This window comes from Xenopus laevis, chromosome 7L (assembly GCF_017654675.1).
Source record: "Xenopus laevis strain J_2021 chromosome 7L, Xenopus_laevis_v10.1, whole genome shotgun sequence".
Taxonomy (NCBI): domain Eukaryota; kingdom Metazoa; phylum Chordata; class Amphibia; order Anura; family Pipidae; genus Xenopus; species Xenopus laevis.
In genome coordinates this window covers 130,516,527-130,532,601 of record NC_054383.1, presented here as the reverse complement: position 1 = coordinate 130,532,601, position 16,075 = coordinate 130,516,527, and the positions used below count along the sequence as shown (strand labels likewise).

At 36.6% G+C, this 16,075-nt stretch overlaps 1 protein-coding gene across 1 annotated transcript; it reads right to left on the bottom strand.

Moving 5' to 3' along the window:
- Positions 1 to 1,928: 1,928 nt before the first annotated feature.
- LOC108696949 (sialoadhesin) lies at positions 1,929 to 15,334 on the bottom strand. The gene is made up of 8 exons (XM_018226657.2): positions 15,258 to 15,334; positions 12,686 to 13,051; positions 11,474 to 11,767; positions 5,864 to 5,966; positions 5,563 to 5,623; positions 4,985 to 5,052; positions 3,086 to 3,149; positions 1,929 to 2,466 (listed from the first exon to the last, which is right to left on the bottom strand). Exons 1-8 carry the CDS (start codon positions 15,301 to 15,303, stop codon positions 2,359 to 2,361), a joined length of 1,110 nt encoding a protein of 369 aa, XP_018082146.1. The 5' UTR covers positions 15,304 to 15,334; the 3' UTR covers positions 1,929 to 2,358.
- Positions 15,335 to 16,075: the final 741 nt, after the last annotated feature.

Here is a 16,075-nt window from a genome sequence, read left to right as displayed (position 1 = left end):
CCCCTAAGTTTGCTCATAGTCTGTACAGAGAGATCCCATAAAACTAGGGCAGCATAGTTATACCCTATACTAAGCACAATTCAGCAGGAACAACCCCCTAAGTTTGCTTATAGACTGTACAGAGAGATCCCATAAAATTATGTCAATACAGGCATTCACCTTGAATTAAACACAGGAGGAACAAAATGAAGGCGAAAATATATATATATATTTTTTTTATTTTTCAAAAGTAACCAAAATATAAGACACATTTTAACAATTATAAACAAAGTACATTAACAGATAATTGTTATATCATATGGATATCATAGTATCAGTCCAAGTTCTCACTGTATATCAAAGATTACACATGCAAAATGTACAGTTTCTTAAAAGCTGCAATGTCATATAAATAACATGTTTAAACCTGAAAACTGTGCTGAATAAAGCTGCGCTGGCAAAAAGTGTGTGTTTTTTGTTGTTGTTTTTATTCATTTGTTTTACCCAAAAATATATAGTGAGTTTAGCTATTGAATTATGTAGAAGTGAATTTCCTGACAATCAGCCCTGTATCTATTCCCTACTCTCCTGATATTATAACAGAGCAATGGCTGCTAGTGATGGGCGAATTTGGGGCATTTCGCTTTGCCGGAAAATTTGAGAATTTCCATTTTTTTGGACACCAGCGTCCGTTTTTGGCGAAATTGCGCCGGCGTTCAAAAAAACAGACGCCAGTGTCCATTTTCTTTTTTTGAAAGATCGCGGGAATTCGCCACGAATTCGCGCCTGCCGAATAAATTCACCCATCACTAATGGCTGCCCAAGTCTAATCTAAAGAAAGTCTATGCTCATCTGTATATGAACTACAGATATAGGGCCTCTTATCCAGAATGCTCTGGACTCCAGATAATGGATCTTTCTGTAATTTGGATCTTCATACCTTAAGGGGCCGATTCACTAAGCTCGAGTGAAGGATTCGAATGAAAAAAATTCGAATTTCGAAGTATTTTTTTGGTACTTCGACCATCGAATTGGTTAAATTCGTTCGAATTCGAACGAAATCGAACGAATCGAACGAAAAATCGTTCGACTATTCGACCATTCGATAGTCGAAGTACTTCCCCTTTAAAAAAAACTTCGACCCTCTACTTCGGCAGGTAAAACCTACCGAAGTCAATGTTAGCCTATGGGGAAGGTCCCCATAGGCTTGCCTGTGATTTTTTGATCGAAGGATTTTCCTTCGATCGTTGGATTAAAATCCTTCGATCGGTCGATCGCAGGATTAGCGCTAAATCCTTCGACTTCGATATTCGAAGTCGAAGGATTTCAATTCGAGGGTCGAATTTCGAAGTATTTTTAACTTCGAAATTCGACCCTTAATGAATCTGCCCCCAAGTCTACTAGAAAATCATGTAAACATTAAATAAATCCAATAGGCTGGGTTTGCCTCCAATAAGGATTAATTATATCTTAGTTGGGATCAAGTACAAGCTACTGTTTTATTATTACAGAGAAAAAGGAAATTATTTTTAAAAATTTGGATAAATCTATGGGAGACAGCCTTCCTGTAATTTGTAGTTTTTTGGATAACGTGTCCCCTAGCGTGCTCAACCAACAGACAAAATACTGTGCTTAAATTTGCATAAATTACCATCATACATATAGTAGTTGCACTCACAATGCCTTGCACCTAGGGTTAATGTGCTGGTTTTACTTATTCATTTAAATTAGTTGCAGTGCACAGGAAAGCAATACTTTCTGCACCCGCCCACACGGTGGATAAAAATATATCCTCATAGACCATTCACGACCCTTCTACTTAAAGTGGCAGTATAATATTAATAATAAGTGGCAGGATTCATAATAAAATGAGTTACCAGTCCACTGAGAAGACCCTGGTAATGAGCTGCTCAAAGGCTGCTGCTTAGATACTTGTTTAAAGGTACAGAGCTCTGAAGTAATTGCCCTGTTCATAAAGTGGGAGATAGGGTCAATGAAAATAACCGAACTTTCACATTTAAAAAATAGAAAGATGTGGATTTTTTTAATATTAAAACAATAGGGATAATGTAATTTCAACACAAGTCCAATTTATTGTGCTCATTTTTAGTTAAAGGGAGACTTCCATGATTTTCTTTCTATTTCTAAATTACACTGTTTACACTGCAAATAATTCACTCCACTATTTAAAATTGTATTGGATACCCAAGCAGGAGAAAATCAGAAGTTGTCCTGCTTTGGTGCTACGCTTATGTTTACCACTAGATAGGGCTAGCAATTCAAACAAATCAAGCACCAAGCACTAAGCAGAATAAAAAATCATCTGAGAAATTTCTTTTCTTTAGTCTTCACACAAGAATTTTTCTTTGCCCTCCCAAATCAGGAAGTCACGACGGAATATTCTGTCTCCTCTGTGTGTTTCTGCGCTTGAGGGGCTTTGTTAATTGCTGCATGATCCACCAAAACATAGTCAACCTCGTTTGGTTCCTTCATTGCATTTATGGAAAAGAAAACATATTCAACGCTAAGATTATTATTACAAATCAATTCTGTCCAAATAGCAGTGATCTTGTAACCCAATGGAGTTAACCTTCTACTCTATATCTAGTAAAAGTAAATCTAGAGCAGTTGGACTTGCTGAGCAACCATTGAAGATGTTTCACTACTCATCTGAGAAGCTTCTTCAGTCAACTTTGTTGAACTTCTACTTCTGCTAGATATACTATGACCTGGATGAATAGAAACCTTCATAGACATATTCTACTCTATAGTTTTCCAGCTCAACAAACATCTTGGAAATAGTTCTTTAGTAAGATATATGTTGACCATCGAAGAAGGGTAAAATTTCTGTTTGGGGAGGCTACTGCTTCTAATAATAATGGTTTACATAAGACAACTTAAAATTATTTGTGAATACAATAAAACAGTTGGTATTCATAATTCTTCATTATTCTTCACTTACGGTGCTGGCTGTTTGATAGCAAAGCATGTAGGCTTCAAATGATGTCCATGAATTGCTTCTCTAAGACTTACAGTATGTCTACAGCTTTTATCACAGGTCAATGTTGTTCCATAAATCTTTACATATTTCATCCATAATACTTACCTTTGGCTTAGAATAAAGATCTTCTAACTTCATCTCACTCAACTGGGTTCCTGCTGTTCCGTTCCTGTAACACAGACAATATAAGACTGTTGGGGGGTTATTTACTAAGCTCCGAATACCCGAAATCCCTCAAAATCTGAAAAATTTGTGATTTTTTTTTTATAAAATCAGACTTCATGAATTTTTAAACCCAGAGGGCTATAAAACCCATTTATTAAACCCAGAGGGCTATAAAACCGCGGCATCTCAAATATAAAACCGCGGCATCTCAAACCTATCGACGTTGCATAAAAGTCAATGGGAACAGTCCCATTGATTTTTGGTTGTGTCGGGGGTTTCGGGAAATTTCACTATGTTTTCGGAGGTTTCGGAGGAAAACTTTCAGTGAAAATTCATAAAAAAATCGTGAAATTCAGAGCTTTTCCCGCAAAGGTAATTTTTGAGAAAATGTGGAAAACGTGGAAAACCCGAGCGGGTTAGATCGGAGTTTGTAGCAGCCGATATTGAGATAAATTCAGACCTTGATAAATAACCCCCCTTAATGTATATTTGGGTAAGACAAGCAGAGAGCAAGTTCTGAATATTATTTCCACCAGAATTCATATCTGATATATGTACATGATTCTACATAAAATACCGTACCATATTCTATGTAGAGATTGTGATGCTGGTTAAATATCTGCTTTGACACTCGATGGAGGGAAATAAGTCTTGTATCTCAGTAAGTACTGGAAACCTAGGTAGGCCTGTATGTTTCTCACAACTGATATACAGGTATGAGACCTGTTATACAGGGTGCTTGGGACCTGGAGTTTTCCGTAATGTAGATCCCCATACTTAACCAATCATTTCAACATTAATGAAGCCCAGTAGAATGGTTTCGGCACTAATAAGGATTAATTATGTCTTAGTAAGGACCCATTATGAAGTACTGTTTTATTATTACAGAGAAACAGGAATTCATTTTTTAAAATTTGGATTATATGCCTATAATGGAGTTTATGGGAGGTAGCATTCCCCTAATTCAGAGCTTTCTGGATAAAGGGTTATTATTATTATTATTATTAACATGTATAGCGCCAACATATTTAGCAGTGCTGTTTCGCAGGGTTTCAGGATAATGGATCACATACCTGTACTAAAGGCTATAGTGCACCAAGAATTTGTATCAGGGCTACACTGAGGTCATATAACTGCATGTCATGGGCACCATGTATGTTTTAATATTTAAATATATAAAGGAGTATGGTCATACCCAGTCACTGAGGCATTGGGTCTAAAAGGTACTGACTAAGAGGCAATTGCTGTTTGGGCAGTTTGAGCAGTAAGAGCTCACTATATTCAGAACAGAGGGACACAGAAACATTGACATGGGACAGTACAGTGGTAGTACTTGGGCATTGGTAATATAAAGGGAGTCAAAAGCTCAACAGGCAGATATATCCGACACTCACCAGGTATCCCAGTTTAACTATGATGATCAAAACAAACATCTAAGGCATATAGCAATATATTAACAAGATGGATGCAAACCCATTTTACCCAATCAACATCATCCCTTTGGACAGGGCTTGCATCTTGATATCTGTTTCCCACTTCTTTTTGTGTGTTTCTAGCAACAAATCACCATTGTCCTTCTTACCATGGATTCTAGTTGCATCATATAACTGTTAATAACATGGAATGGAGCTTTCAGGCCTTTCCCAGATATAAGTCTTCAGGAGACAGCATGGGGCAATATGGACACATATTTAGACTCCTGGTGGAGTTTGTTTTTGACAACTTGGCTAATATCAGTGTTTAATGTAAAATTATAACTACTTGAAGTTATTTTTCTTCTGCAAAGTAAAATCTCACTCTGATTGATTATACACTTGAATTGAATACTCTCATAATTACCTTGAGGAACCTGCAATGGCTGATACGTTGTAGTAATAGTTCTCTGGTCCATCATTTCGAATATGCCCCTGTTGGATGGAGCAGAGCAAGAAATATCAAAAGTGTTCAAGTGTTGACCTAATAAATGATCCAGCTTCTGATCCTAACGCTTTATGGTGATCCTGATTCAGAAGTTTATTTTAAAGACTAATGTATCAGACCTTTATTTCGGGACAGGTCACATAAGTTAGAGCAGAGGGCAGAATAACCAGAAGCCAACTCTACTCTTAGAAGGATTAATAAATAATTATTTTATGCTTTGGCTTGAAGCTTAAAAAAATTTATTTTATTTAAATTATAGGCAGACGGGGTCAGATATCAGGATAAGACTAAGGTATGACAATCAGAGTCAATCAATTTACTGTATAATTCAGTTTTCAGTGTGAGTCTAAAGATCATGTTAAAATATTGAGGTTTTATGTTAGACTCTTCCTCTATGAAAAAACATAAAGGAAGTTTAAAACATCATGACTGGTGACTAATTGTTACCCTAATGCTACTGGGGAGGTTATAGACACATACAACTTTTATGGCCTCACCTTGTTGGCCTCCACTTTCATGCCTTCTGGAGCTTCTGATTTCTGTGACTTTCTGGATGTTCTAGGGGAAAAAATTGGGACAATTATCAACATAGTCAGACTTACAAAAGAAAATAGAGCACAGTTCAGTTTAATAAGTATCACTGTATAATAAATGAATGTATAAACTTTGTAGTTTTTGCATTATTCCACAAGAACTACAAAAAGACTAATAGATTATAACTTATGCTTGGTTGTTGTTTTGCCCTGGGTCCACATTATGCAAAAGTATTATTTCCAACAATAAAGTCTAATCACATACCTAAGAAATAAATATAGACCCAGAACTAATAGTATGACCAATACAGCACCAGCTACACCTCCGATTATAATTCTCAATGGTAGTTCCTCTCCTCTTTGTGCAGCTGCAATAGACGAAAAGAGCAATACATGAATTAGGTGTAACACTGTACTGTGCTCTTGGATCTCATTGATTTATGTACTAGAACAGGTGAAAAGTGCCATATGTTTTCACAACTTAGTTTTGCCATTGGTATGAACTGTAAAAATGCACCAATACTGTACATTCCTTAGTCTGAGTACAGGTTCCCGTCAGGGCTGTGTGCTTATCCCACCGCTGTTTACTCTGGTAACTTATGATTGTGTGGCTCATTCCTAACATTCCAATTTTTTCGTAATATTTGTTCGAGTTTTAGACATTTAGGGGTACATTTACTTAGCTCGAGTGAAGGAATAGAATAAAAAATACTTTGAATTTAGAAGTACTGTCTCTTTAAAAAAAACTTCCACCACCTACTTCGCCACCTAAAACCTACCAAGCATCAATGCTAGCCTATGGGGAAGGTCCCCATAGGCTTTCTAGCCAATTTGTGATCGAAGGAAAATCATTTTGATCAATGGATTAAAATCCTTCGAATCGTTCGATTCGGAGGATTTAATAGATTTTTCCTTCGATCGTTCGATCGTACTAAATGCGGTAAATCCTTCAACTTCGATATTCGAAGTCGAAGGATTTTACTTCGACGGTCGAATATTGAGGGTTAATTAACCCTCGATATTCGACCCTAAGTAAATGTGCCCCCAAGAAGCACATTTACTAAGGGTTGAATTTCGAAGTGGTAAAACTTCGAAATTCGACCATCGAATTGTAGAAATTCGATAGTCAAAGTTTTTTTTGAGTGAATTTAGCCATTTTCGATCTAATTCAAATTGTTCCATTGAACATAGAAATTGTTTGAATCGAACGATTCGAAAGATTAAATCGATCGATCGATTTTCAAAAAAAAAACTTTGACTTCTAAAAACATAAATAGGCTAACATAGCAATTTGGCAGGTTTAAGGTGCCGAAGTGTCGAAGTCAACGTTTTTTAAAAAGACAGTACTTTGATTTTCGAATGGTTGAATATTTGAAGTTTTTTCAATTCAAATCGAAGTTTGGCATATTCGATGGTCGAAGTACCCAAAAATTACTTTGAAATTTGAAGTTTTTGAATTCAAAAATTCATTTCCAATTCACTTCGACCCTTAGTACATGGGCCCCCTTAGAGTTTATTCCTAAAAAAGATACAATTCGAGTTTCAAGGTCATTCGAGGTCAAAAAAACTCTATAACTCGAACTTTGATAAATCTGCCCCTTAATCTTAAATATTTAAAAGACCAAAGAGATGGTAATTGACTTCAGAAAAAGGTTAACAATTCCTTACTGCTTATAGAGGGTACTCATGTTGAGATAACAATTGTATACTAAGGAGGAGCTATAAATAGGATAGGATTCAAAGGTTGTAAAATTAATAAGGGATAGTTTCCAGGTTAAAACAAATGAAACAATTTGAAAACATAAGGAGTCCCAAACATTAAAGTTCAATATACAGTTGGAAATTCTGAGAATGATTCAGCAGTAATAATCCTTAAAGCAATGCGACAATACAAATTTATTCGCTGGCGGCGAAATGTGGAAATTCCCTGTGAATTCGCACCTGGCGAATAAATTTGCCCATCACTGTTCAGGGTCTTTACACTTACTTCTTCCAAACCCAAATCACAATGTATGTTTGTATAACTACTGTATGCATCAGTCCTGACCCAAATAAAAATCAACCTCCCCTTTCATTCCAGTTAAAATAAATATGTTGTGAATCTTTAATATGTGATTCTAAATGTATAACATATATATACAAACATGGGTCACGGTTTTTAGGTTACTGGGAACATCAGTTTACTGGTAGTCCACACATGTGGACAGCCAACCTGGTCCTAAATAAGAGGTTCATAGTTGAAATACTTATAATCTGGAAAGGCACAAGAGATCAATTAGAAGATGTTTTTGTTTTTCCAAAGAAATTAAGTTTTCAGGTCTTACTTTGAGAGGTACATCCATTGAAACTCATACACACTTTAAAGATGTGTCTGTTAATGGTAACCTTGAAAGATCTAGTAACAACCACCTGAAGTGGATTTTAAATATCCTTTATAGCCAATTTTTGTTAGAGGCATTTACCAGGGGTAGCAGCTAGGCTGGGGTGGGAGCAGGGTCTATGCAGGGTTGGGGGGTAGGGGTTTTTTTCATTAAAGAGATACTGTCACGAGAAAACAAGTTTTTTTTTCAATACGCAGTTAATAGTGCTGCTCCAGCAGAATTCTGCACTGAAATCCATTTTTCAAAAGAGCAGATTTTTTTGTATTCAATTTTGAAATCTGACATGGGGCTAGACATATTGTCTGTTTCCCAGCTGCTCCCAGTCATGTGACTTGTGCTCTAATAAACTTCAGTCACTCTTTACTGCTGTACTGCAAGTTGGAGTGATATCACCCTCTCCCTTCACCCCCCCGCCCAGCAGCCTAACAACAGAACAATGGGAAGGTAACCAGATAGCAGCTCCCTAACACAAGATAACAGCTCCCTGGTAGATCTAAGAACAGCACTACTCACTGAGACACATTCAGTTCCATTAAGTAGGAAAAATAACAGCCTGTCAGAAAGTAGTTCCATCCTAAAGTGCAGACACAAGTCACATGACTGGTTTTCGGATTTTCAGATTTTCTGGCTTATTCCAGAGCAGAACACAGAAACTTCAAATCAGGATAGGGACCTCTGCATTTGACTTATACAGAAACCTCGGCAGGTCTGAGATGGTGGCTTTTTCAGCCCAAAGCAGCTTTGTGCTGCTTTGGGCTTTAATAAATCTTGAAAAATTAGAGTTAAAAAAACCCCAAAAATTTGAGTTTTACCCCAAAAAGCCCAAACAAAAATTAGTAAATAAGCCCCTTAGAGTTTTTCATCCGAGTAACGTCTTCAGTGGTAACTGGTAAGGAATTCCTCGACATTTAAACCCTTGAGGTTTCATTCTACTAGATACTGTACTTCTTTGTACCCACTATCTTTATATTAAACAGGTAAATATTTATTAACAATCTACTTGATTCTATAAAATCTATAAATCTAGTTATAAATACTACCAGACTTCCTTCACCTGAAGTTCTAACATGATGAATGTTCTATCTAATTAATAATGTACTCCTTTCAGTTTCAAGCGCTATCCTAAACATATCATTTATTGCCTTCATAGAATATCCCTTATCAAGGAACTTGCCCTGCAATAAACAAGTCTCATTCAAAAATTCCTCATCAGAGCTAAAATTTCTCTGCAACGGGAGAAATTGCCCCTTCAGAATACCCTTATTAAAGTGGTGTAGGTGACATGAATCTGTCCTTAACAGGGAGTTTCCACTGCAAGCCTAGATATACACCAAGTTATTCCCTCTAATAGAGATACATAAATCTAGGTAGACTATTTCTTTAGTACCAAAACAGATGTAAAATGTCAGGTATAGTTCCTCTTCGTATTAAGGACTGTGCTAAAGTTCTCAACCTGGTTACCAGTTCCTACTCACACAAACAGCAGATGCCCCAAACATGAAATAATTGTGAGTTAAGAGATACTAAATGGCCTCCAAAATGAAATCCTTCACTCCATCTTTATAATTATTGTACCTGCCAACGATTGTACTTAATCAATATCATCCTCTTTGTGTGTGGTATGCTTGAATATAACGATACTACATCTGCTGTTCCCCAGGTACATGTTTCACCCTAGGTCAACCCATCGATTAATCTCAAGATTTCAGTTCTGAACATAGGCAACCAGTCTAATAATAATAGCTAATAGCTATAACAACATATCTATCAATTCTTATAGACCTTCATTAAAGGATGAAATTTCAGATATTATAGGCCGACCTATAGGGGTTACGCCCTTTATAATTTTTGGAAGGTGGCAAAAAACAGGTGTCTGGGGACAGTCAGGTATTACAAACTTCCACATTTTATCCATAACCAGTCCCAATCCTTTCTCATATATCATTCATTTTTCTAAGATAGTTCTAAACTCCTTTGTCAGATTGGTTGGTAACTTTCTGTAAAGCTCCCCATAGACGCTACGATTCTTCTTGCCGAACGACCGATTTTAGGGAAGTCAGACCAATCCTTCGAAATTATCGTGCGGTTAGTGGGATTCGAATGATCGTACATCTCACGATTTTTCCAGGAAATTGATCGGCCAGGTCAAAAATTTTTGTCGGTCCCAGTGCAATGTATCTATGTTTGCAGGGCCAAGCAGGCAGCTCCCCTTTGTTTTCCTGTCTTTTTAGTTGATGGTAATTCCGAGAAGATCGTGGTCTCACGATTATGATCTGATCTTTTAAAAATCTCAACATCTATGGCGAGCTTTAGTCTTTGTATCCCCCAATTGCCACAATGGTTCCTTTTCAAAATCTGAAGTATTAGAACCACCAAAATGACTTCTTTATTAGCTTGTTTAAATGCCTGGGCTGCATTTTCCTTTAATCTTTTTAGGGCTTGTTTCTGATGTGCAATGAGATTACCCATCTTATTCCTATTGCACTGTTCATTCCACAATTGGTTCATGTCACGTTCAACTAACTCTGTAGTGATGGGCAAATGTGTGAAAAATCGTGAAATTGGAAAGTTCATGAAAAAAACATGAAATTCGAACGTTTTCACGAAAAAATCATGAAAGTCAGACGCTTTCACTAAAAAATTGTGCATTTTGAAGGTTTTCACTAAAAAATTGTGAAATTTGAAGGATTTCACTAAAAAATTTTGAAATTTGAAGGTTTTCACTAAAAAATCTTGAAAATTGGACATTTTCACGGGAAAATCGTGAAAATCGGAAATTGACGCCGGCGAATTTATTCACCCATTACTATTGATAGGTGGAGACTACAGTCCCCTACTGTTCACAGGATAAATGTCTGGGGAACCCCTCACATTCTTATTGCCCATTGTTTTATAAAAAATGGGGACTTCTCCCCTTTCTGCACACAATATTCTTGCTGTCGCATAACACCAGTGTCAACCCCCTCACTCCGTATGTGTTCATAAAAATCTCTAATATCATGACCAGTATCACCTTCATAATCACATGACCACAAAAAGTGTTTACTTAATACAAGTTTTCTTATAAATTAAATATACATGTGTGCTTTATAAATTGTAACAGATGTTCAGCTATTTCTGAGATTGATTATGAGCACATTAACTACATCCAGACATGAATTATCTGTCAGAAAGCAACAAACTTTTCTTCTTTCTAAGTATCCCCATGCTGTTTGAATAACTCTGCTTCCTACATACATGAAATGCTTGCATAATGATTAAAGGTGGCCATGTGTTCCACAGTGGAATGCACAGCCATCTTTAAACTGTCTCATCTGGTAAGAGAAGGGAGTTTTTGGGCAATGAGTAGACAGCAAGGTCTAACAACATCAGAAAAGAAGTAACAGGCCTGTCAACTGTCCAGTAGGGAAGATAGTAAGTCTAAAAATAATATAAATACTGAAACTGGCATTAAATAGAGTATAAAAAAGATACATTTCTCAGTCAGTACTTACGTATTATATGTAAAGTGACCAGCCGCTTGGATACAAGCCCATTTTGATATGTAGCTTTACATTCAAGTGCAGTTCCATGATCCTGGAAGGAGGGGAGATATTCCATAACAGTCTCAGTTTTCCACACTCCATCCATAAGTCTCTCCTGCCTTTCAGTGAGTTTATATCCAGCTTTGTCCCACTGTAGAGTAGGGGGACTGGAGGGGCAGGTGTGTTCTACAGAGCAGGAGATGGAGAATCTTTCCCCTTCAGTTATATTTGAGGGCCTCTGTATTGATAGCTTATTGGCAGTATCTAAAATAAATCAACTTATTTACTAATAACAGAGATAATGAAACCTATGCCTGCTTACGGCTGTCATATTTTCAAATCTTTCCCTCAATCCCTTTCTCCCTCATCCCTGTAACATCACTTTAATACATGGCACAAAGCAAGCACCTACTACATGGGGACTGTTTATTTTCCATATTATCTGAATTAAAAAAAATGATTGTAAACAAAAGTTTTATTTAATTTGTTCTTGGTGAAAAAAAAAAAAAAATATATATATATATATATATATATATATATAATATCAGACAGTGCCTGCACTCTGTCATAGACGAAGCCAGAGGTGCACGACCAAGCTTGTAGCAATATTGAAAAGAGGGTCAGCACACTCTGTGTAATTGAGGTGAAAAAAAGTGTTGATTTATTCACACATCATCGGATGATGTGTGAATAAATCAACACTTTTTTTCACCTCAACATTGCCATGACTACTGAAATATAAATACATTTCCTAACACTTTGTTTCAACTGTCAGCCTTATACAAAATTTGGGCATATATTAGCAAAGACAGAAGAGAAAATTCATCCAAAAATCATTTTCCAATAATTCATTATTTAATTTTTTGGTGAATTTTGCTGAATATTTATGTGTTTTTTGAGAGCATACCAGTCCCTCTAATAAATATTTCTGCGATCATCATATGCCTGATCATCCTACATATTAATTGCCTTGGGCATGAGTGAAGAACCCCCCCACACCTGCTGCTGTACTTTCCAATAGCCATTGGTCTGCTCTGCCATTGTCCCATCACTGGATAATATATATATTCAGTTTGCAGGGCATTGTTAGTTTTAGGCTGTTACCTGCCAACTTACATACTATACAATTTACAAATCGTGTGGATTGTGATTGTACCCTTATATTTTCCATATAGATATTACCTGAGAGTTGAACCTTGATTTTCTGGCAGTTATTGGTGAAAGAGTCAAAACAGTTTCCATGTATAAAGGGATAATAAGTGCCACTTTCGTGCACATCATTAATCCTCAGGGAGCAGCTGTTTGATTCATTTCCGACCAGAGAAGTGCGACCTCTGTAACGTTGATTCACATGAGAGGAATTTTGTTGACTGAATATCATATTATCACTGCGAGGACGTTTTTCCTTGTACCAAATCAGATTGAAGTCTTCATAGTCCCTGGGGAGGGTGAATGTGCAGGGAATCTCCACACAGGATCCTCTCAATGCTCTGATGGATTCAGGGAGGGTAATTGTCCAATCCTGACTGTAGGAACAGGGGAACCAACCTGACAAACAGACACATTACTGCAACACACACAACGTATAGAGCACAGACCTGTAACCAGATGGAGTCATGCAGTACGTAAAAATCATTATTCCGTGAAAAAGAAAAAAATATATAAAATGTGGTTTAAATAGTCACAGTCAGCCAGGGCGCATCTCAGAAGAGCTGTTAACTCTTGATAAAGAATCACATTATAAAGCCTAAAATAAACTGCAACGTAAAGGGGGGTTCACCTTTAAGTTCAATTTTAGTATGTTATAGAATGGCCAATTCTAAATAACTTTTCAATTGATCATCATTATTTATTTTTTATTTTATAAAATGATTTGCCTTCTTCTTCTTCTGACTCTTTCCAGCTTTCAAATGGGGTTCACTGACCCCATCTAATTACAAATGCTCTGTAAGGCTACACATTTAGGGGCCGATTCACTAAGGGTCCAATATCGAGGGTTAATTAACCCTCGATATTCGACTAGGAATTGAAATCCTTCGAAGGATTTTAATCCAACGATCGAAGGAATATCCTTCGATCAAAAAAACTTAGCCAAGTCTATGGGGACCTTCCCCATAGGCTAACATTGACTTCGGTAGCTTTTAGATGGCGAACTTGGGGGTCGAAGTTTTTTTTAAAGAGACAGTACTTTTTAGAGACAGACGATTTTTAGTTCGAATCCTTCGATTCGAAGTCGTAGTCGAAGGTCGAAGTAGCCCATTCGATGGTCGAAGTAGCCCAAAAAAAAACTTCGAAATTCGAAGTTTTTTAACTTCGAATCCTTCACTCGAAGTTAGTGAATTGGCCCCTTATTGTTATTGCTACTTTTTATTGATTGTCTTTCAGGCCCTCCTATCTATATTCCAGTCTCTTATAGTTGCTAATGCAATTTGGAACCTAACAACCAGATTGCTAAAATTACAAACTGGAGAGCTGCCGAATAAAAAGCTAAATAAAACAATAACCAAGAAAAATAATAAAAAAAAATAATAATAATAATAAAAAATAAAAAACAATTACAAATTGTCTCAGAATATCAATCTCTAAATCATAGTAAAAGTTAACTCAAAGGTGAACAACCTCTTTAAAGGGGATCTAATCTGAATTAATGTAAATCTCTCTGAGCACTTTTGCTATTTGCATTAATTTTCTGTTTGTAGCTGTATCTAAGATATTAGACAGTTTTACACTGCTAGGCACCCTTCAGCTCAACAGCTTTTTGAAGATCCAGAGTGTTAGTGACCCTTACTGTTTTGCATTTTCTATGCACTAAATTCAGTTCCCTCCTAACGTTGCAGATTTCTAGCTGAGCCAAAAGACTGCACTACTGCAAATATCCCAAAAACTGCTAAATTGGAAAATAAATCTAAATTGCTGAAGTTCCAAGATAAGCACCCTGGTGAGGTTACATCAATTAAATTTTTGGGTTTTGACTAATTTACTTGTGTGCTTTTGTGCTCTTCACTATGGGGCATGTTTATTAAATGCAAAAAAAGGGGGTTTGTGGGAGCACGCCAATGCTAAGTAAAAATATATTTAAATAAAACGGAAGACAAACTTCACCTGGGATTTTGCCCAATACCAACTAATAAAACCATTGTTTTTGTTTTATAGCTTGTAGTTGACTGATCACCGGTGATGTTTGATTTCAGTGTTAATAAGTGCATCCCTATGTGTTAGGTGCTGGCTTGGTGGTTTTTCAACAACAGTTTGAATTGTGAATAACAAGGAAGAGAAGTCAGGATCTTGCATAAAAATTTAAAGTATAAAAAGCATCACCTACAGCTTAGGCCAGATGCTGGGAGCATCCAACCTAAACAGTCCCCATAATAACATATTTTTCTTCATGCATTCAGTCTCATGTCATTTCTAAATCAAAAGCAGCTCAATTGCAGCTCATTTCAGATACTTTCTAGTCTAGCATTTTCATTTCTAAACTTTTCTTCACTCTTGAGGTGTGAAAATGACCAAAGAGGTATCTATTGTGCATGCTTGCTGCCTCTGCTCCAATCAGGCATGAGCAGCAGACGTCTCTTTAACCACTGTGGGATATGTTTTGGGGGCTGTTCTATGCCCCCAAATATGACAGTAGAAGAAGAGAAGAAAATGTAATCAATATAAGCTTTTCTGAATTATTGGCGGTACTTTGGGAGGCAAAACATACAAATCACACACACTGGATTATCTACATGATATGGGGTTGTTTCGACTTTACCTCGAAGAAGAATCATGAGAATAATCCTATGCATGTAGAGCTCCATCTGTCTCACCCAGAACCGTCCTTCTTCCTGCATTAAAAAAATAAAAAAGTAAACATTTATTTACTAAAACTAATAGCTAATTAATAATTGTATGTGATGTTTTAAAATGAAGCCCTGAAGTAGTACTATACCAAAACACATCCCTCAGGAAAGACAGTAATAATCCAATATGGTATGGGATCTATTATCTTGAATGCCTGGGACCTGGGGTTCACTGGATAAGAGACCTTTCTGTAATCTGAAACTCCACACCTTAAATCTGCTAAAAAAACATTTAAACATTTAATAAACCCAGCAGAATTGGTTTGCCTCCAATATGGATTCAAGCAGCTTAGTTGGGATCAAGTACAAGGTTAAGGTTGCCACCTTTAGGGGTCATGCAGTCCAGACATGGGGACATGCCTTCGATGTCACAGGGGAGGCCAATGATGCTGTGGGGTGGACTTGGAGATTTCTATCTGGTTTTGCAAATTTGAAAAACCAGGCAGTTTTGAACTGGACAGCCTTTACAAAAACCAATCTGTCTAGGTCAAAACCGGACAAGTGGCTACCCTATACAAGGTACTGTATTATTATCAAAAAACAAAAAGGGAATCATTTTTAGTAATTATAATAATTTGTACTTCTGTATTTTGGAGCTATCTAGATCATAGGTTGCAGAAAATACAGTATGACAAACAGTCAGTAAGTACTTTTGTTAAAAAATTTAAAGTCACAACTAATCAAAGCGATAAGACGATAAGCTTTAGGAGAGGAAAGATCCTTACCCTGC

Excerpts from the sequence above, each read along its gene's own strand:
- LOC108696949 (XM_018226657.2), bottom strand. The coding sequence starts at position 15,303 with ATGGAGCTCTACATGCATAGGATTATTCTCATGATTCTTCTTCGAG. Across the intron at positions 11,768-12,685 it reads AATCAAGGTTCAACTCTCAG|ATACTGCCAATAAGCTATCA; the intron begins GTAATATCTATA and ends GATTTATTTTAG. Across the intron at positions 5,967-11,473 it reads GGTCACTTTACATATAATAC|CTGCACAAAGAGGAGAGGAA; the intron begins GTAAGTACTGAC and ends CGTCTATTGCAG.